At 40.2% G+C, this 20,964-nt stretch overlaps 1 protein-coding gene across 1 annotated transcript in view; it reads right to left on the bottom strand.

The window, feature by feature from the left end:
* TXLNB (taxilin beta) overlaps positions 1-20,964 on the bottom strand; it is a 73,906-nt gene that overhangs the window by 16,243 nt on the left and 36,699 nt on the right. Inside the window, exons 5-7 of the mRNA XM_006884941.1 lie at positions 14,320-14,514; positions 12,302-12,421; positions 7,762-7,836 (exon numbers count right to left, since the gene is read on the bottom strand). Coding sequence (XP_006885003.1) covers positions 7,762-7,836; positions 12,302-12,421; positions 14,320-14,514 — 390 coding nt within the window. The remainder of the gene's footprint in view (positions 1-7,761; positions 7,837-12,301; positions 12,422-14,319; positions 14,515-20,964) is intronic.

Below are 20,964 nucleotides of genomic sequence, written 5' to 3'. Positions count from 1 at the left end.
GGAGGGACGGCGCAGGAGAGGAAGACCTTCAATGAGATGGATCGATTCTGAAACTGGAGCAGTGGGAATAAATGCGTTTGAGATGGCTAGGTTGGCACAGGATAGAACAGCCTTTAGAGCTCTTGTACATAGGGTCGCTATGAGTCGCAAACAACTCGATGGCACATAACAACAACAACAACAGGGGACCTTTCCTTCTATGACTCTCCATCTTTCCCACCATGTTATCTTTTTTATAGGAACTAGCTTCTCCTGACAACATGTCCAAAATATGTAGGATAAAGTTCCATCACCCTTGACTCTAAAGACCACCCTGGTTGCACTTTCTCCAAGACAGACGTGTTTGTTCTTTTGTTAACCATGATATATTTGGCATTCTCCAGAGCCAAAATTCAAAGGCAGTGATTCTTCTTCAGTCATTCTTACCCATGACCCAACTCTCAGATGCGTGGGAAACAATTGACAATACCATGGCCTCAAGCAAGTGCGTATTTGTCTTTAAATGGACATCCTTGCTCTTTAGCACTTTGGCAACGGTCTTGACAGATTTTCCCCAGGTGACACATCTTTTGATTTCTTCTTGACTGCTGCTAACATGGAGTGTTGATTGTAGGTCCAAAGAACATAAAATTGTTGACACCTTCAATCTTTCCCCATCTATCATGAATATATTAAAAGGTGCAGTTTATCATCTGTAGCAGGTGGTTTAAGTTCACTTCTTGTTCAGGAAACATCAAATGACAGCTGACCAGCATTGTGCAAACTTTCCTTAGCATGGTGAGTGTACCACTACATGTGGGAGCAGCCCTGCTCATCTGCAATGGTTTCTCACTGGTGTTACTGTAGAATTTAAAGGAAAGAAATGTTGAGAGACTAAGGTTTGATGACGAGAATGAAACCTTTGAGTTTAACACTCTGATACATATATGTGTGCACAACACACATGTACACACAGGTTCATAAAACAGAAATTCCTCTTATGTGCAAAGCACCCTGACATATTTCACTCAATTCTGTTTCTTTGTTTTTAAATTATTGTATTGGATGCACTAAATTGATTCCGGGTCCTACTACTTGTTCAGGGCTTTTGGTTTGAAACACTCCGTCCATTGATTCTCAGCACAGCATAATATCTATGAGTCTAAAGACTACAGCCTTCAATATGAATTATATCTCAACATCAAGAAAACAACTGGGCCAACAGGCAACATCTTCAAAGACGAAGAAAAGATAGGATTAATCAATTATTTCATCTTACTTGGATCCACAATCAACAGCCTTGATACCAACAGTCAAAAGATCAGGAGACATGTTGCTTTGGACAAGTCCACTGTCAGGGACCTCTCCAAAATACTTAAAAGTAAGAATGTCAGTCCGAAGTCTAAATTACAACTGATTCAGGCTAGGTCTTTTCAGTCACTTGGCTATGCTGCTGAGAGCTGGATAATGTATAAGGATTACAGAAGGAGAATTGATACCTGTAAGTTGTTGTATCAGAGAAGATCATGAATATACCACATGGACTGTCAGAAAAACAAACAGATATGTCTTGGGAAAGGCACAAAGTGCTCCTTGGAAAGAATGCAAAGCTTTGTCTCTCATACTTTAAACATATTGCTAGGAGAGACTATTCCTTGGAAAGAGACATAATACTTTTTAGAAAAATAGAGCGTCAGAAAAAGAAAGGAAGGCTCCCAATAAGATGGATTGACATAGTGACTGCAGCACTGGGCACAAGTGTATCGGAAATGATGAGGATGGCACAGATTAAGACAAGATCCAGATTTGTTGTTAATAGGGCCACTTTGAGTCATCCTTGACTTGATGGCACCTAACAACAACAACAACAACAATGGTGTGACCAACTCTCTCCAAGTGATCCTATCCAACTTCTATCCCAAGCATTCCTTTATTTCCTTTCATGGTCAAGTTCCTGTGATAACTCCTTTTTTTTAGTCTCCTATTCCTCTTTCTAACCCATGAGAAATTCCAGCTTGAGGGTTCAAATTCTTCTGAGTTGGTTCCCCCAAGGCTGCATTCAGGTGGGTGCAGGACTGAGCACACTTGTGGTCCATTTGGTGGCAGCATCATGTTCAATATCAGAGAAACTCCCACACCCACTTGCAGTTCTTTTCTAGGGCACGTTCCTCGCATGGAGTATTAACTGGATAATATTGTCTTCCTTCCCCATGTTTGTTGTTGCTGCCTTGCGCTGTGGAAAAGAGCCATCCTCAGAGCGCAGCCAGTAAGTTCTCGCTCAGCACCACCCTGTCTTGGCTTTTTTCCAATAATATGCTGATATTTTGCTTTCTTTCTACGTGACCTCTTTGACACAGGTGACAAACCCTGTGTGGATTATGCACTTCTCAGTTTATCAACTCTAATGCTTCCCCTTACACTTCCTGTTTCCTTTCCCACGATTCGTTCTACAGTGTTCTCCCTCGATTGTGCTGATGTGGTGCGCGCTTGGTTTGATGGTCATATCCTCTCTAAGGTTGGCATTTCAAAGCAGCACAGGAGAGACATTGAGAGGGCACACACAGTGCTTCTTCAGTCACAGGCAGAAAGAGAAACAAGCTCTTCCGTGTTCGCCGTCGCTGGCGTGTACCACTGAGTTGGAGCTGATCCTCTAGCATGTTTTCTGAAGCAGTAAATCACAAGGGAGAGGAGATTGTCCATCTATTGCCGCCAGGCTGGTGGATTTAAACTGTATTTCTTTGGATCGGCAGCACAAGTTCCCTCTCTAACCTTTCAAAGTTAGAAAGAAAAATAATTGCCTCAGTATTTCACTTTTAATGGAGCTACAAAATGTACACATTCTTTCTATGGGACAGAGAATATTAGTGACAAACATTCAAAAAGTACAGGACACAGAGCCTGGTCCAGGGCTTAGCACACCTGTGAGGTGAGGCTAGGCAACAAGATTCTGCTCACTTCCTGTAAGATGGACTTCTTCTTAAGATTGATCTTTTAAAAAAAAAAAAACCAACCGCCCCCAAATATTTACTCACAGATCTTGCCCCTTGGGTAGTATTTTGTGTCCACATTATCTGTCAGATATCACTGACTGTCCACATCTTCTGTCGTATTCATCCTTATTGATCGATGAACACTCAATTTGTAGTGACAATCATGTCCCATTGATCATCTCTGACATTTGCTCTATTGCTTCGGCTTTTATAATTGAAAGGCAGGCATCTCTTCCTGATGGGAGAAGGATGTCTCCAAGCTAGCAAGCTGGTGACTTCCAATTGAAAAGCGACAGACACCTGCAAAAACAACAGCGCTCACTCTTGCTCTTTCCACTACATAGGCCTTGGAAATGAAGGCTAAGGCTTTTCCTCCAACTCTGCCCTTCCAAAGGCAGTTTAAAATCAACATGTTTGGAGGGCTGTGCAAAATTATCCAAGAAATAGATGGCTTTTCAGGGTTTAACAGAATTTTGTTTTTACTATGCTGTCAATTTTCAATGGGAACTTACTTAAACATTATTACCAGCATGTGTTCAGATACTCCAATTTTCGTTTTGACAAATAAATACTTATTAGGATCTGAAAAGTGCCTTAAAGGTACAAGAGAAAGACAAAGAAAAGTTCTTACAGACAACAGGCTGGCTAGGCTGTCTGCCCTGTGGTCAATGGGTCGGGAGGAAAGGACAGTTTGATTTACAGCCTCAGGTCTTTCTTCTTCAGCCCTGTTCCTTCTTCAGAGCCAGGTACATGAAAGGGTCTTGCTGAGGTCTTTCCAGTGACTTTTCAACCTATTCAACTCAAAACTCCTTTTTGTCCCATATATCTATCTCCCTTACGTAGATCCTCACCTATGGAATGCTATTAATTAGTAATTCACAATTTACAATTTCACAAAATACTGTTAATTGCTGTTCTTGTGAGCCATCTGAGTTGGAGCTGACTCATTGCTGACCCTCCGGTGGGTTTTCAGACACAGTCAATCACACAGGTGGAGACTGCGCATCCTTCTCCTTCAGAGCTGCTGGTGGATTCAAACCATGTGCCTTTTGGGATTGTAGCACCGCTTCTTACCACTTGACCACCAGAACTCCAACTGCAAATGTAAGATTATTCCATCGTCCACTAAAATCCTAGATGTCAATGCCAACTTAATGAATCACTCTCTAGTCCAAAGTTTGCAGATACTAATCTTTTCTCAAATTCAGTTGTTTCACTTCACATAAGGGAGTAGAGATTGCTTGTAATAGATTACATGAATGATATATTGCTTGGTGTAGTATCTAATGTACCAAGTCTCTGTGTTGTTAATAGGGTAGAGAAAGTCAGAAGTTCTGGTGTAATTCTCTGGGCATTTTTCTTTCAGACAGACAGTGAGGTCACACCTCATTTTCCTCTGTCCACCTCCCAGTTGAAGGCCACCATAGCTCCCTACCCTCTGCCGTAATGTCACAGCTTCCTAACTTCATATGCCTGCCTAAAGAATACTCTGTTATTCTAGAGTTTAGTTTTTTAACTCTCTGCATCATTCCAATGTTAATATACATGCTGCCGGAGAGAACACTTCAGTACAGTAGATATTGTAAAGATGGTTTTACTTTGTTTTTATGGGTTCTCTTATGAGTTGGAGAGAGCTCAGTATCATCTAACAACAATGAAAACATGTGCCTGGTAGTCTAATGTCAAATAAAAATTGTCTTGCTGTAAGTCTTTCTAATTGATTGAATTTATCACAGATTGAACTTCATTCTCCTATAATTTGTCAGTTTGACGGGACCATGATTCTCAGTGATTTATCTGGCAATTATTTAATAATGTAATCATCCCTCATGGTGTGACCTGATGTGATCAGCCAATCAGTTGTAAAACGATTATCTTGGGATGATTGCATCCTTCCTTGGGTTACAGCCCTAATCTGATAGAAGAATGTAAGATAATGTAAACAACAACAAAGACTGTAAGGGGAGTTCCCCTGAAGTATGGCTTACATCACCTTTTTTCTTACAAGAGATACAAGAAATAGATGGAAGCAGAAACCGAAGGACCTACTACCATCAACAAAAATGAGCTAGAAGTGGACCGCATTCTTTGAATCCAAAGACCCTGAGCTGAGAATGTACTAGACCCTGGGGAAGACTGATGCAAAGACACATGGAGATAATCCATGGAACACTGGACTCATAGATGCTGAAACAGGACTTTATTATAAGTCACATGGAGAGGGAGCTTTCTAGTAGGCCTGGTACCCTAAACTGTGACTCCAAGGAGCTCTGGTGGTTTAGTGGTAAAAAGTTGCACTACCAATCCAAGGGCACACCAGTTGGTAGAGGGGAAAAAATGAGCAATCTCCTCCAGTGTAATTTATCCCTGAAAAACCTGCTGGAGAGTGAGTTCCACTTCAATTGTATTTAACAACCACAACAATCCTCCCATACTGTGAGAGAATAAATTTCTGTTAAAGGTACCCACTTTTGGAATTGTTGACAGTAAAGTCTGTAAGATGTTGCATTGCTGATTACCAACAGGCTGTGTCTCCTGGAGATCCAATCCACCAAATGCTCAAAGGAAGAAAGACAGGCAATGTTTTCTTGTTTTGATCTACAGCCTCAGAAACACAGTGGGGGGTTGCGGTGAGTCAGAATCAACTAGATGGCAGTGAGTTCGAGAGGTCAGTGGAGAGAAACAAGTACTACTGAAAAAGTTAACTTTAGGTACTCAGGAACTTGGGACTTGACCCTATTTTTAGAATTTCTCCTTTATTGTAACTAACATCTAACCTTTTAAATATACTAGCAGTTATAAATGGTGCATCTGAACATTTTACATTTGATTCTTCATAGAATTAGATAAGAAAGAAGAAATAAAAACATAGAAGAAAATAAACACTTTTTCTAACTGACAGTTTTGGGTATTATTTTCATGTAATGAATCTTTTGGTGGTGGTGGTGGTGTTAGGTGCCACTGAGTCGAGTATGACCCTGTGAACAAAAGATCTGAATCCTGTCCTACGCTGTGCCACCCTCCCATTTCCTGACACACTAGCTTCCATTGCAGCAGTCACCATATCAATTCACCTGGTTGAGGGTGTTCTTCTTTGCTGACCCTCCAGCCTTCCCAGCATCATGTCCATCTCCAGGGAATAGCCTCTCCTAGCAACATGCCCAAAGTATGTGAGGTAAAGTCTCATCATTCCTGCCTCCAAAGAGCACTCCAGCTGCACTCTCTCCAAGACATACCTATTCATTTTCTGGGCCATCCATGGGATGTTCAGTGCTCTTCTCCAACACCACAGCTCAAAGGCATCAATTCTTTTCTCATCATCTTTATTAATTGTCCAGCTCTCAGATGCATAGTACATAATCAGAAAGACCGTGTCCTGAGTCAGACACACCTTAGTCCTCAAACTGACATCATTACTCCTCAATAATTTGGAGAGGTCCCTAACTGCATATTTTTCCCAGTGCAATGCCTCCTTATTTGCTGACTGCTGGTACCAAGGGTGTTAAGTGTGGATTCAAGTAAGATGAAGCTGTTGACAGTTTCAATCTCCTCTCTATCCATCATGACAATGCCTACTAGTTCAGTCATAAGACTCTTCCTTTTCTTGACCTTGAGAGGCAATCTATACTGAAGGCTTCATTTCTTGATCTTCTGCAACAAGTGCTTCAAGTTCTCCTCACTTTCAGCAAGCAAGGTTGTGTCATTCTGCAAACATAGGTTATTGATCAGTCTACCTCCAATTCTAATGCCACATTCCTCCTCATAGAGGAGGATAATTTGCTCAACATATTCAATTGGGACTGAATAGGTATGGAGAAAGAATACAAACCTGGCACACTCCCTTCCCAGTTCCAAACTGTGCAGTGCTCCCCTTCAGCAAATCCATACTTTGCCCAATCTTGCACCATCGTCACCATCTCTGCCATGCTTAAGCCCACAGTTGCATGCAGACACTGTGTCAATCCATCTTGTTGAAGGTCTTTCTTTCTTTAATGGACTCTCTATCCTCCATGCATGATGCCATTTTCCACGGACTGGCCCCTCTTGACAAAACGTTCAAAGTATTGACATTTTCACCGCCTTTGTCTCCAGGAACAGACTAGTTGCACTTTCTCCAAAATGGTTGTGCTTGTTTTCTGGTACTTCATGGTATATTCAATACTTTTCATCAATACCGCAATTTGTTAGTCTTCCTTATTCATTCATCTCTGTAATTCTGCTGGTACTTGAAATACTTGTGGTGTAGCTTCCAGCATCACAGCACCATGCAGACCAGCACAGGATGGAAAACTGGCAGATGAGTAGTGGACGGGAGGCTTTATTTAGGTGATCCAAAGAGTAAATGTCGTCAGCTGTTAACTGAAAAGTTTTAGTCCATCAAGAGGTGCCATAGAGGAAAGGCCTGACAATCTACCACTTCAAATGAGTCCTTGAAAACCCTATTGGACACTCTTAACATGCTGTCCTTATACATGTGGGTCCACCATGAATGGGGGCCAACTCTACAAGTTGGGAGCTCTATCGAAACACACACACACACACACACATTTTTAAAAATTTTTTTTTTTTACATTTTAACTGGCTGTTGTTGACACAAAGCACTTCCTGTTCTACTTAGAGATAGCACTGTACTTTTATATATGTAATAAATATGAAGTTATTCTTCATTTCACATTTCCCCCCCTTTATCCTACCACGTGTAAGACTTTCTGCAGACTTCCTGTAACTCACAGCCTCATTACTTGTTGAGAGTGAAGAAAGCACAGCCCACACACAGCCCACCCCACGTCACCTGGGCTTGAAGGACTGTCTCCTGTTCCTTCAGCACTTTGGCCTGAAGCTTCCACTCTGCCGCCTGGTTCAGGAGCTGGGAGAAGAGAGAATGCACAGGAAGATTGTTAAATTGAATTTTAACAGACTGGTTGTGACTAGAACATAGAACTTATTATCTTGTAAGTGTTTTTTTTTTAGAACCTAAGAAATGAGATAATAATTGATCTAAAAAGTGGCATTATCTTGCTTTAATGGGGGGACAAAAATAAGGACAAAATAGCAACCAACTCAAGCATGCATCACACAAACTCAACTACCCCCCAAACCATGGAATCTTATCTGTTAATCCTGGACGGCTGCCATTCAGCCTTTGTTTAAATGTCTTCACAACTGTCATTGACCCTTAGAGAATCCTGGGGCAAGGTATCAGCAACCTCTTCCTTTATATTAAGCCCAAAGGCTTCTCTTAGACCACTGTCTGCCATTGCATCATGCATCAGAATCACCAACAAAGCATGCTGAACTGTAGTTTCCTTTGAAAAGATATGACTCGGGAAGAACATGGAGGGATGGGAAACTGGACTCAGAGCAAATATCCCAGGTCATTTTTATATCTCTGTTCCACAGATTATCTTTTGAGAAAAACTGAGTCAGAATTTGATCAGATCCTGCAGCTTTTCAGAAACAGTGAAGGTGCTCATATCCTGCATCAGTAGAACTGCAAAGTGACAGGTTACAGTGAAGAAGTTATTGTAGGCATAAAAATGACATTGACATTTAAAACAACATGTTATTTTCACTTAAAATGTCAACATGTTCATGCACATGTCAGTCTTGCTAGAAAATTGTGGTCTTTGTTAATCTTCTGCTTGGAGATTGAAGGGGGTTTTTTTGGCAAAAAAAATCACAATCATAGTGCGATATCTAAAAAAACCCTTCACTTTGAGGTTTTAGTTAAGCAGTGATAGATCCTAAAGATATTTGGAAAGCAGTGTGAATGAATAATTCTCTTTTTCATTTTAAGGGTTTTTGTTGTCTTTCTGTTTGCATCTAATTTGAGGACCATTTTTCATTATTTTACTTCAAGCAAGCTTTCAAAAAACAAAGTAAACTAAGTCCCATAAGGACAAACACTGTGTAAGACCATTATTGTATGATGTATAAAAGGATATAAGGACTCTGGGGAGCAGAGGGGTGAAGATGGGGGGGGCAGGTGCTAGTTAATCATAGTGTTGCACAGTTTGATGGGTGGAGGGAGGGGTGGGTAAAAGAAAAAAAAATGTATATGAACTTTGTAAGTAAACCAGCATAAAAGAAAAACTTTCTTATCAAAATGAAGGCAAAGTTGTCACCTTGAGGGCAAAGGTGCACCTGACAATAATATTGTCAATTGTCTTTTGCATGCAAATGGTGGACAGTGAATAAGGAATGTTGTTGTTGTTGTGCACTGTCGAGTTGGAACTGACCCATATCTGACCCTCCAGTGGGTTTTCAGAGGCAGTTAATCACATGGGAGGAGAGTTCCCATCCTTCTCCCGTGGAGCAGCTGGTGGATTTGAATTGCGTGCCTTCAGGGTGGCAGTGCAGCTTCTTGCCTTTGGACCACCAGAGCTCCCTAAAAGGAATACTGAAGAAACGTGTTCTTTTGAATTACAGTGTTGATGAAGAATACGGGGGGTATCCAATGGGATGCCAGAAGAACAAACAAAGCTGTTCTGAGGAAGGACAGTCAAAGTGCTTTTTAGAAGGGGGTGGTGGTGAGATTTTACATCCTTTGATTCTGTTATAGGAAAGGGCATCATGCTTGGTGAAATAAAGGATCAGCAAAGAAAAGAAGAGCCTAATTCGATAAATTGACACAATGAAAGCGAAAATGGGCTCAAACACAGCCGCAATTGTTTTGTTCTGTGGCGTATAGAGAGTCACTATGAGTCAGTGCCGTCTTAATGACACCTAAAAACTGCAACAACAGTAAACTTTTCAAACTGAACATAGTTTTCATAGAAACAACTCTTTTCACAATCATATCTAATTAACTTATGCATCATTCCATTGATTTATCTAATTCAAGAACATGTGTAATTAAGAGAAAAGTTTTAGAAGGTGCTATGGATTGAATTCCGTTTTCCCAAAAGCTGCATTGAATTCCTAATCCCTGGTATTTTGCAGGAGGGGGAAGGTAAGGGGAGGCGGTTATATGTACAACAATAAATGAAAGAAAATCAAACTTCTTTGTAAATGTTCATTAAAATTACAATTGAAATAAAATTTTATTTTTAAAAAAAGGAACTGAAAAACAAAAAAAGAGTTGTGCTTGACTTGATGGCATTTAACAACAACTAGTGGCTTAGAAGCTGCATTACAATCCCAAAAGCATGCTGTTTGAATCCACAAGCTACTCCACGAGCAAAAAATGAGTAATCTCCTCCCGTGTGATTTATTGCCTCTGAGAACCTGCTAGAGAGTCAGCTATGAGTTGGCTCCAATTCAATGGCACACAACAACAGTGGCTTAGTGGTAGAAAATGCACTGCTAACTGAAAATCCATGATTCTGCATCCCAGGAGAAGGGTGGGCAATCTCCTCCCATGAGGTCTACTGCCTCTGAAACCCCACTGGAGGGTCAGCTATGGGTCAGTTCTGACCACATAGTACACAACAGCAGCAATGTGCACATCTCCTCTGAGCCTTAATTTGCTCATCTGTAGAATGGCCTTACATCTATTTTGGGTGTTTGGCATTTGTGAGATTTAGGTAAACGCTGCCACCCAGTTTCTTAAACCAAAACATCAAGGCTATCTTTGGTTTAAGAGCTTTTGGTGGTGCTGTGGTTAAAGCATTTTGGTGCTGGGAAAAAATTGGCTATGTCAACCCCTCAGGCATTTTACAAGAGGAAGACATGCCAGTCTACTTCTGTGAAGACTCAGAGTCTTGGAAAGCCTGTGGGGGAGTTCAACTCTGTCCTCCAGGCTTGCTGAGTCAGCATCTACTCGATGACAGTGGGGTATCCTTATCTCCCCTTTCCTTGCTGCCACCATCTTCAGTGCATCAGCATTGCTTTTTGGTTTTACAGTGAAAAATGAACTTTCATCTCTCTCCGTCGCTCCTCCTCCACTCACCTCCCTAATGCAGCCTTCTCATCATTTCTCACCTGGATTGTTACTAAAAAACCCCCAATCCCTCTCTGCTGTCAAGTTGGAACCGACTTATAGAGCTGACTTCCCATTGGGTTTCGGGGCTGTGAATCTCAGGGGAGGTTCCTCGTCTTTCTCCCATGGAGGTGCTGCCCTGTGGCACCTGGATTCCACAGTAGCGCTTAACTCTTGTGTTTAGCCTACTGTCCACCCAAGAGCTAAATTCATTTTTCACAGATACAAAGCATATTAATGTCAATGCCCTTGCTAAAACTACCTAGCTCTTTCCCACTGTATTTACCACAAAATTGAGATTACTTCCCAAACCCTGCACAGCTACACGATTTGTCACCGACTTCATTTTGGAACTTGCTCCCACGTGGCCAGCACGCTTTTGCTTCCATGACCTTTGGCTGATCGTGGAGCCCACCTGCCCAGCTGCCTGAAGCATCAGGACCTACGTCCCTGCTGCAGGGGCCAGGGTTGGAGATGTCCTCTCTGACTCCACAACCTGCAGCTCTTCAGCAACCAGGTCTCCATGCAAACATCCTCCCCTCCAAGAGGCCTTCCTGGAAGTGGGGCCCTCCCTCTGCCTTTCGGTTCCTCTTTATTTTACCCGTAGCATTTATTTTTATTTATATACTTGTCTGTTGCCTGCCCCTTCCTTGCTTAAATCTAACCTTCTCAGTCTTCTTATTGCTGTATCCTCGGCACCGAGTACAACTCTTAGTATATGATTGCTGTTAGACATTGAGGTGGCCTGTGACTTACAGTGACCCCGTACTCATGGATGGAAATGCTGCTAGGTCTGGGCCAACCCCATGATGGGTTGTAGAGTGACCACTGAAATCTCTGGCTGATATTTGGGACTCGATTTCCACACCTTGCTTCTCAGTCCATCTTAGTCTGATGTTCAACATCGTAATATCGCACAACCTCCATACTGGCAAGTGATGACTATGCAAGAGGCTTACTGGCCAGAAACCAAACTCTGGTATACCCCAGGGAAGCAGCACCATTGATACCCCAGCATGAGATACTCAAGCTTACTGCTGAGCAGAGCTGACTCATCAATGACTCTCCAGTAGGTTGGCAGGAGGCTGTAAAATGGGAGGAGTTTGCCCGTCTTTCCCCTACGGAATAGCTGGTGGATCTGAGGCACCAAAGACGGTTAGCCTTTAGGTTAGCTGCACAACCCCTCCGGACTACACCACACAGCTCCCTAGCGTATGACTAGTATTTGAAAACTACTTGTTGAATGGATGACAGTTTTATGTTAAAAACACTGTACACACAACACTTTGTACTGATGGCAATTTTAGTCCTTCACGAAAAGACAAGCATGTGGGCAGTTATTAGAAATCGTATTCTCAGGAACACCCCTCCACTAAGAGCAGCCATGCACACTGGTTAGAACGGTAAGTACATATTCCTTCTCTCGACTGTGCCGCTCCTCTGCTTCCTTCATCATTTCTTGCGCCTGCTCAAGTTTGGCGTCCACCAGCTTCTGCTGCAGTTCTCTGTGTTTAAATATTTTGTCCAGATGCTAGGAAAGGATAAAGCACATGGATAACATTTACTGATAATATCAGGCAGAGATTTCAGTGGTCACTGATAACATTGCTGCTTGGAAAACAAAAGAACAACACTCTCACAAACCTACGGATTCCCCAGGTTTTAAGATTAAAAAGCTTTTTTTTTTTTTTTAGAAAGAGGGGAAATAAACACACTGACATCATTTACATTTTACATTAAAGTCACAAATTGGGGAAGTCCCCTGCACTTTAAGGTGACTGTCAAAGGTGGGATATTTATCAGTGTTCACACGCAAAAGTCTTCAAATTACTTTCCTAAATTTAGTGCCTGTTAGATATGATGCTGTGTACGGTGCTAGAAGGCACAGATAATTCTATCTATTGCCTCAACTACAGCAAACTCATGTCATATTTTGGGTTTTCCTGTGAATATCACGCCACTTTTAATCACTGTCTTAAAACAGTTTTTCACTGTGAATTCCCTTCCACACTTTAGCTTCACTGGCTTGTGAGGAAGCACTGAGGCCTCAGCCTGGGGCCCCAGGTCTGAGAGTGAGTCCCTCTTTCTTTTACTTTGTCACACATGAATTGAGATGCAAATAGTTTACAGCTTCTTCTCCACCTGGGGGCCTCTTGATGTGCTTTTTGAAGAGAAGCTTCCAGTGGTGCTCAATGTGGAGAATCTCTTGGTGACTAGGATTCCCGGTTAGAAAGGCATGTGTTAACTTCTCCTCTCAGGCTGCTCTAGACTAGTGCTGAGAAATAGGACACCAGGGCTTGTGAGTTCACTCTTTTTCTTTCCTTTCAACTTCCACCCTGTAGCGTGGGCTCAAGGACTTGACAAGATAAAACTACAGCATGACTGATTCTTGAATCACTTAATCGTTGCTTCCATTATGTTATTGACTCACTTCCAGTCTTGATAAAATCTTAGGCTGAAAGAACACTTCAGCCCTGTTGTTTCATTTCAAAACAGAGATTTTTAGATATCAGGGAGTCTGGGGATGTAAAAAATAATACTAGGTGCTGTTGAATGGATTCTAACTCCACGTGACCACATGTGACAGTGTGGAACTGCCCATAGGGCTCTCTGAGCTATAATCTTTATGGGGCCGGATCACTAAGTCTTTCTCTGTAGAGCCACTGGGTGGGGCTGAACCACCAACCTTTCCATTAGCAGCTCTGTGCTTATCAATTGCACTCCGAGGGCTTTTGAGGGGAAAGGACAGGATATATAAAAATCCCGGCCATGGGGAGGGAGTGCATCCAGAGTTTAAAAACAGAGTGAATATTAGAATTTGAAATTACAAAAGAGCTTTCTATTCCTCTCAATATAAACTATGGAAAGTAAAAAAATCTTTTTGAGTTTTATGCCAGCAGAAGCCTTCCTTGTCTGCTGCATGATGCATTATTGCCTTGTGCTTGTTGAGACAGTTAAGTGATGGGATGGATATAAAGCCCAATCTTTCCCATATTGCTTGACACAAACTAAGCACTGAGTAAATGGCACCCTTGTAATGTCAATGATTGCATTATCAATAATGTTGTTATTGACTGTGTAGCGTGTAGACTATAAATCCTCCATTCAGATGGAATGGAGATTAGCAGGGAGTATGTAAGATGTTTGTGGGAGGGGCTTTAAAAAGAGGGTTCAAAAACAACCACCAAACGGTACCGTGACCAACCATTATCTATTTACTGCCTTTTCTTTGTGATAATCCCGCCTGACTTGCAGCCAGATATTTTGCAATTGCATCTATCTTTGTCTGAGTGAGCCACAGAAATCTAATCAATGGTAGTAATCTGTTGACTGGGCTGGTCATTACAGCCTAGTTCCCAAGCTGCCCACCTTCCCAGCCAGATCCACATCCCCGCGGTGGTTTTCGGACTTGTTCAAGGTGGGCCTCACCTCCTCCCTGAGCTCATACTGATCGATGATGCTTTTGAGTTTCTCCGCGAGCTCTGTGTTCTCCTCACAGAGTTTCATGTTCCGCTCGCTCTGCTGCTCAATCTGGGCCTGGATGTCGGTCAGGGTGCTCTGGAAATGACTCGTAATCTCTTTCCTCTTCTCCTCCTCGTCTCGCGCCCGCTGAAGGGTTTCCTCCTGCGGATAACAAGCACAATATTTTTGTGAAGTTAGTAGAGTGTCACCCTGGGTTTCTACAATGTACAATTAGGTCAATGAAGAGAGATTAGTGTGTTGGGTAAGTAGGGTGGGTTTCCCCCTCTGAAGTTGAGCACCAAAATAAACATGTGAAGGAAGCATTCAGCTGCAACTACACAGTCACTCCAGGCAGGTGCCAGGAGAGCCTTGAATTTGATAGTTGGTGATGAATAGACTTGTTTTAAAGATGACAGGTCTCCTGCAGAGTAAATGAATGGCAGCGATTTCCCACAAACACACATCACACAGTTTTGATCTCTTAGCTGTGGCCCGAACAAAAGGCCATCAGCTGTGCAGATTGATGAGGGAGATTGTATGTTGCTTCGGTTTGCTACCTACGAACAGCATTGCATATAAACTCCAAGACTGTATCACCCAGGTTTTGTAAAGCTAAATGATCACAATATCAACTTGTTTTCAGTACGAAAATAACTTTTCATTAGAAAAGTTTAAACAAGGAAGCGAAGATGGAGATAGATCAATTACAGCAATTCAAAATATGAAAGGAAATCTTTTCCAATATGCTGGATATTTTATTTCTGTCTGAAAGAGCAATCATCTCCTGTGTCACATAGGGTAATTGAAATGCTCAGTTGAAATTTTGAATCCGAAAGCAATGTTCAGTTTCAAATCTCCTTTAACTCTGAAATGAACCATTTCATTTTCTCCTCTGCTGCTTTGTTAATGTTAAAGAATTGGAAATTAACTTTTCTATCATTTCTGGTCTCCCTGATTTTAAATCAAAACTCTTCATTCACTGCAAGTCACTAACAATACACCCAAATTTCCCCCAGCTCTATATAAAGAACTGTTTACTTTGTGACTGTGCTGCTGATTCTTTTAGAATAAAAGGGTTTAATCTCGCTACATCATCCCAAAGATAGAGACGCTTTCACTGCTGATAACTGATACAGACATTTTAGGATTCCTTTCAGTTCTGATTAATTGTTAATACAAAAGCTTGCTTCGTTGTTGGCAAGTAAAATTATACTCCACTTAGTTGCCTAAGTTCAAGTTATATAACAGAAATTTTTTTTTAAAAAAAAGGAAAAATATTTAAACAGAAGACACTGTGAAAAGTCTTTAACATAATAATAAGACAAACTGATCCAAAGTAAAAAAGTGGTAATGAAAATAAATGCTATGGATATATTTTAGTTTCTGATTAGCTCTCCTACTTAATATTTCCCTATTTTTTCTGCTTTTAGAATCAAACTCTAATATTTATAATAGAGTTCTTATTTTTTATTATAGCTAAAATGTTCTTCCCCCCCCCTTTTTTAAAATTAATTTTAATGAGGGTTTACAGAGACTTAGGGTTTCCAGTAATTCATTGTTGCACTTTTCTCCCTGCCCACCTGCTCCCTCGCAATTCACTCTTTTCCTTGAAAAGTAAAAGAAAAACTCTTTCATTGTTATACAATCCCTCCCCCCAAGTCCACTCCACTGTGCAGCCTTCATTCTGGACTCCTGTCATGACAATAATACCCAATCATATATCCCTTTTAAACTGTTCTCTCCCTCATCTGTTTCAATGCAGTATGTATCATTCCTCCCCTCCTTCTCTGCCTTCCCTCAACCCCAATGTCAGTCTCATTTTACAACAGTGGCCCTATACAATATTCTGGTATGGGAATCATTATTTTATTCCTCTTATAAACATTAATAAAATGATAACTTCTAAGGGATACTGTAGACATTATCTGCACTTTCTAAAGTGGAAGACTTAACTATATGAAATGCTATTCTTCAGACTTTACAAAATACATGCATTCTTTGAAAATATTGCAGGTTGTGCTCCACACTACCACAATAAAGCAAAGATCTCAATAAAGTGACTCCAATGAATTTTTCATGTTCTCAGTGACGATAATAGTTATGCTCACACTATGTCTATTGGAACTTTGGTGGTTTAGAGGTAAGGAGTTGTATGTGGTTTCAGTCTACAGCTGCTATGCAAGAGGAAGATAGTCTCTTTCTGTGAGATTTTACTGTCTCTGAAAATCACCTGGAGGGTCAACGTTGGTTCCAACTCAATAATACCTAACAACAGCAGCATAGCTCTGGTGGTAAAGGCTGTAATATGCTGTGCTGCTACCCAAAAGGTAGTGTGTCTCTGGTGGTTTAAATGTCCCAAGGGTCCCCCAAAAGAAAGATGGACAATCTCTTCCTGTTAAGATTTACAACCTCAGAAACCCAATGGAAGGTCACTATTGGTCAGCATCAACTCTAGGTTGGTAAGTTTGAGATTTTGATATTTTTTAAAATTTTTTAGTATAGTTTGTTAAGTATGCAATAGTATTATTAAAAAAATTTGAAATAATTTGAGAATTATCAAATTAGGACATAGAGACACAGAGTGAGCACACACCCTGGGAAAAAGGGCACCAACAGACTTGCTCAATGCATGGTTGCTATAAACCGTCAATTTGTAAAAATTGCAATATTTATGAAGAGCAATACAGCTATGTACATTGAAAGGAGCTGTGCCTGTAATGGAAACACCTGCTCTATGTTGTTGTTCATTGCTATCAGGTGAATTTTGACTCACTATGACTTCATATGTTGTCCTCAGGTGAGCACAGGTGAGCTGCTCTTGAGTTTTTCCTGACGATGATCTTAATGGGGGATGAGGTCTTCACCACCACTGAGATAGATGGAGGAAAGACTGAAATTGTTGACGATTTACTCTTACTTGGATCTACAATCAACATCGTTGGTTCCAGCGGTGAGCAGCTTAGGAGATGTACTGCATTAGGAAAGTCTGCAGTCAGAGACCTCTCCAAATTACTAAAGAGCAATGATGTCAGTTTGAAGACTAAGGTACACTTGATTAAGGTCATGGTATGTTTAATCATTTGTTATGCATCCAAAAGCCAAACTATGACAGAAGGAGAATTAATGTCTTTGAGCTAAAATGTTGGAGCACAGTACAGAGTAACCCATGAACTGCTAGAAGAACAATCAGATATGTCATGGAGAAAGTACAGCTAGAATGCTTCTGGGAGACAAAGATAACAAAGCATTGTCTCACATACTTTGGGCATGTTTCCAGGAGAGGTTATTCCTTGGAAAGGGACTTCATTCTTGGAAAGGTGGAAAGTGGGCTAAAGAAAGAAGACCCTTAACTAGACAGATTGTCACGGTGACTGCAGCAATGGGCTCAAGCATGTAAGAAATTATGAGGATAGCACAGGATAGGACAGGGTTCATATCTGTTGTTCATAGGCTCACTGTGAGTCATACATATCCTTATGGCACTTAGCAAAAACAACAACAACAACAATATTAATAGAGGAAGATTACCAAGCCTTTTCTTCCGCAGTATTGCTAGGATGATATGAACCTCTAACCTTTATATTTACAGTCAAACATAAAATCCACCATGTAGAGACCCTCTGAGTTAAAGTATTTAATTGAAAATTATTATGGTCACCAAGTAAGAGAGATAGTGTATATATGCATTTGAGTACAATTGAGTATGAATGGTTATATGTATAAAATCTTCTCATTCCTCCTGTTCAGTTTAGAAGTCAACAATTTCAGAGTGATAGAAATACAGACTATGATCTGAATGTCATTTGAAAGGGTTAAATTATTAAATGAAAGAACTATGCTACCAAGAAACACTGAGGTTTTCCCACTAGTAGCCAGTAACACATAATTAGGCACAGATGTTAGAATGGCATCAAACACATGTCAAACCATTATAACATAGTCCTGTCTGACAAAATAATATTTTTCAGTAGGTAAAAAAGCAATCTAGAAAAATATCGTATAACTTGAGTTCATTGATAAAGAAAATATAATAATTTGAACAGTGTCAGAGACAAAGTTTTTTTCTTTAGGAAACACTTTATGCATAGTGAAAATTAATAATGCAAGTAGTAAGAAAACAAATTCCACAAGCATTATTACATGTTTTAGAATTGATAGTGTGCCTGGCATATAATCCATAAGCATTCAGTAAATGTTTATTTAATGAATCTGTGAATTATTCATTTACAGTCATATGAGTAGTGTGAACTAGATGATTCCTCTAGCTCTTTCCACATTAACATTCTGGAATATTCTGATAAAAACTCCTAGGCATTTCTTTACTAAAAATATGTCCCCTGAGATGTTTATGTGTCTCTTACTGGGTAGTTCTTAGCCTAGTTAGAGGCTTAGATTTACTCCCTCAAATATATGTAGTATTGGAAGTTCTCGTTGTGAAGTCCATGGCATGTTATCTTGTTCCTGAGTATCTGTTGTTTGTTGTGTTTTGCTTTGTTTTTTCAAACAAGCCTATGTCAAAGACGTCCATTTTTTAGTTAACATTTTTCTCATTTATACACATTATGTTTTATACATGTATATTGTGCTTTATATAACCTTTTATTTACATCCTATTTCATTCATATATATTGTGGGGCTTCCCCTCCTTAGCAATAACTATATTAATGAAAGCATGTAAGTCAGCTTCTTCATGGCTTGCCCCTTAACATCTCCATTATAGATAGCCAGTTTCTGGTTTGCCCAAACCTATCAAATCAACACTCTGAGGGAACAAGTATATCCCTTTTGCCGAAGAATCTATTGGTCTTTTTCTAAAAGACCTTAAAATGTAAAGTTGTATGGGCTTTGGACTCATTAAATAAGTAATTTCAATAAATAATAGTAAAATTTTACATTTATAGTAGTTGAAACAGCCTATGTATGCATTATTATTTTCTGATTTTCCAATTTCATGGTACACAGAAGTTAAAATGTATGCAAGCTATTATACTTCCATCATGGCAAAGGGAGCTCTGGTGGTCTAACAATAAGAGGCTGTGTTGCAATCCTAAAGGCACACAGTTCGAATTCACCAGGAGAAGGATGGTCAATATCCTCCAGTGCCATAAACTGCCTCAGAAAACCTGTCTGGGGGTCAGCTGTGGGTCAGTTCAAACTTGATGGTACAAAACAACAACAGTCATGGCAAAGTAAAAGCATACAGTTTCAACCCTAGTGTGGTTGACAATGATATTGTCTGGGCAAAATGTAAAAGACAGATTCTTAAAGACATTGAAAAGTAAACAAAATTAGGGCCAAACAAAATTAGGTGAAAATGGGCAACTGTGATAAGGGAATGGCACACTTTAAGTCTCCCCTTCCCCTGCCCCCCAGCTTTTAGGTAAGTAACAGACTGTAATTGCAGCTGTACGAAGTGTATAAAGTTTTCATTGATATCATTATTCTGATCTGAAGAATGAAAGTTCAAAGTCATGGGAAACTAAACTACAGCTAATAAATGATGGAAATTCTCAGTAAAAGGAAAGAGAATTCCAAATTCTGTATATAAATTGAGCTCAAATTATTGACTAACCCTGAATCAAATAAGTCAGGGGAGATTCAAAGAACTCCAGATAAGGAAAAAAAGAATTAAATTGAGTTTGAAATGCTACCTGAAAGTCAGAGCACACAATTTCTTGCCTAAAAAAGAAAAATCAACATTTTTCAGAGAAATAGAAATAGAATATAAATTCTTCACAGCATAACAGTAACAGCATGCAGGATACATTCTAAAGTTACCTGACAGATGAAGAATCCAAAACTCATGAGTCAATATCAATCTTAGTGTAGGGCTCTTCCACAATGACTCAAATGTGAAATTAGTAGGTAAGAATTGTAAAAAAATGACATTGTATGTGCATAATGATATAAAAGGGTATGTTATCTCAAGTTATAAAAAAAGGATATTTCATGAATGAAAAAGAAGCCATAGAAAAGAACCAAATGGAAATTGCAGGATTGAACATTACAATACTTGATTGAAACAAACCATAGAATGTGCTTACAAAAGAATGAGGTGTGGCTTCAGAAAGCCAAGCATAAAAATTCTATTTGATCCAGCTATCCCACTGCTTGAAATATATGACAGGCCCCAGCTCCCAGCTAGAAACAAAGGAGGGCGCTTCAACAATTCAGATCCTCCCAGAAGAGCTGTGGGTGAACATTAACATTACTGGTAAGTATTCATTTTCTCCTGGACACAAGAGCCTATGATTTGGTCCTAAAAGCTTTCTGAGGTCCCAATTCTTCTCACTATTTCTTAGTTTTTGGAATTGACAGAAAACCTCATGAGCAGTTCCTTACTTCACCTCTGCTTTGTATGCGGACTTCTGAGCTGTAAAACAACCCAGTGGTAGATGGAATTTGGTCCAGGACTTAAGAACAATAAATGACATCATTGAGCCTCTACATCTTGTTGTTCCTAATCTTTATACTATAATAGGCAAAGTGCTAGTCAATAAGCCTTTTATTTTAAGAACTACCTTCCCTCTCAAAAGAGGTTTTATAAGAAATATAAACGCAGGTTATACACATGGATTTCACCTGATCGTATGCATAGGAATCAGATCAATC

Source organism: Elephantulus edwardii, unplaced genomic scaffold (assembly GCF_000299155.1).
Source record: "Elephantulus edwardii isolate Elephantulus edwardi_28Jun2011 unplaced genomic scaffold, EleEdw1.0 scaffold00039, whole genome shotgun sequence".
Classification (NCBI taxonomy): Eukaryota; Metazoa; Chordata; class Mammalia; order Macroscelidea; family Macroscelididae; genus Elephantulus; species Elephantulus edwardii.
This window is presented reverse-complemented; position numbering and strand designations above follow the sequence as displayed.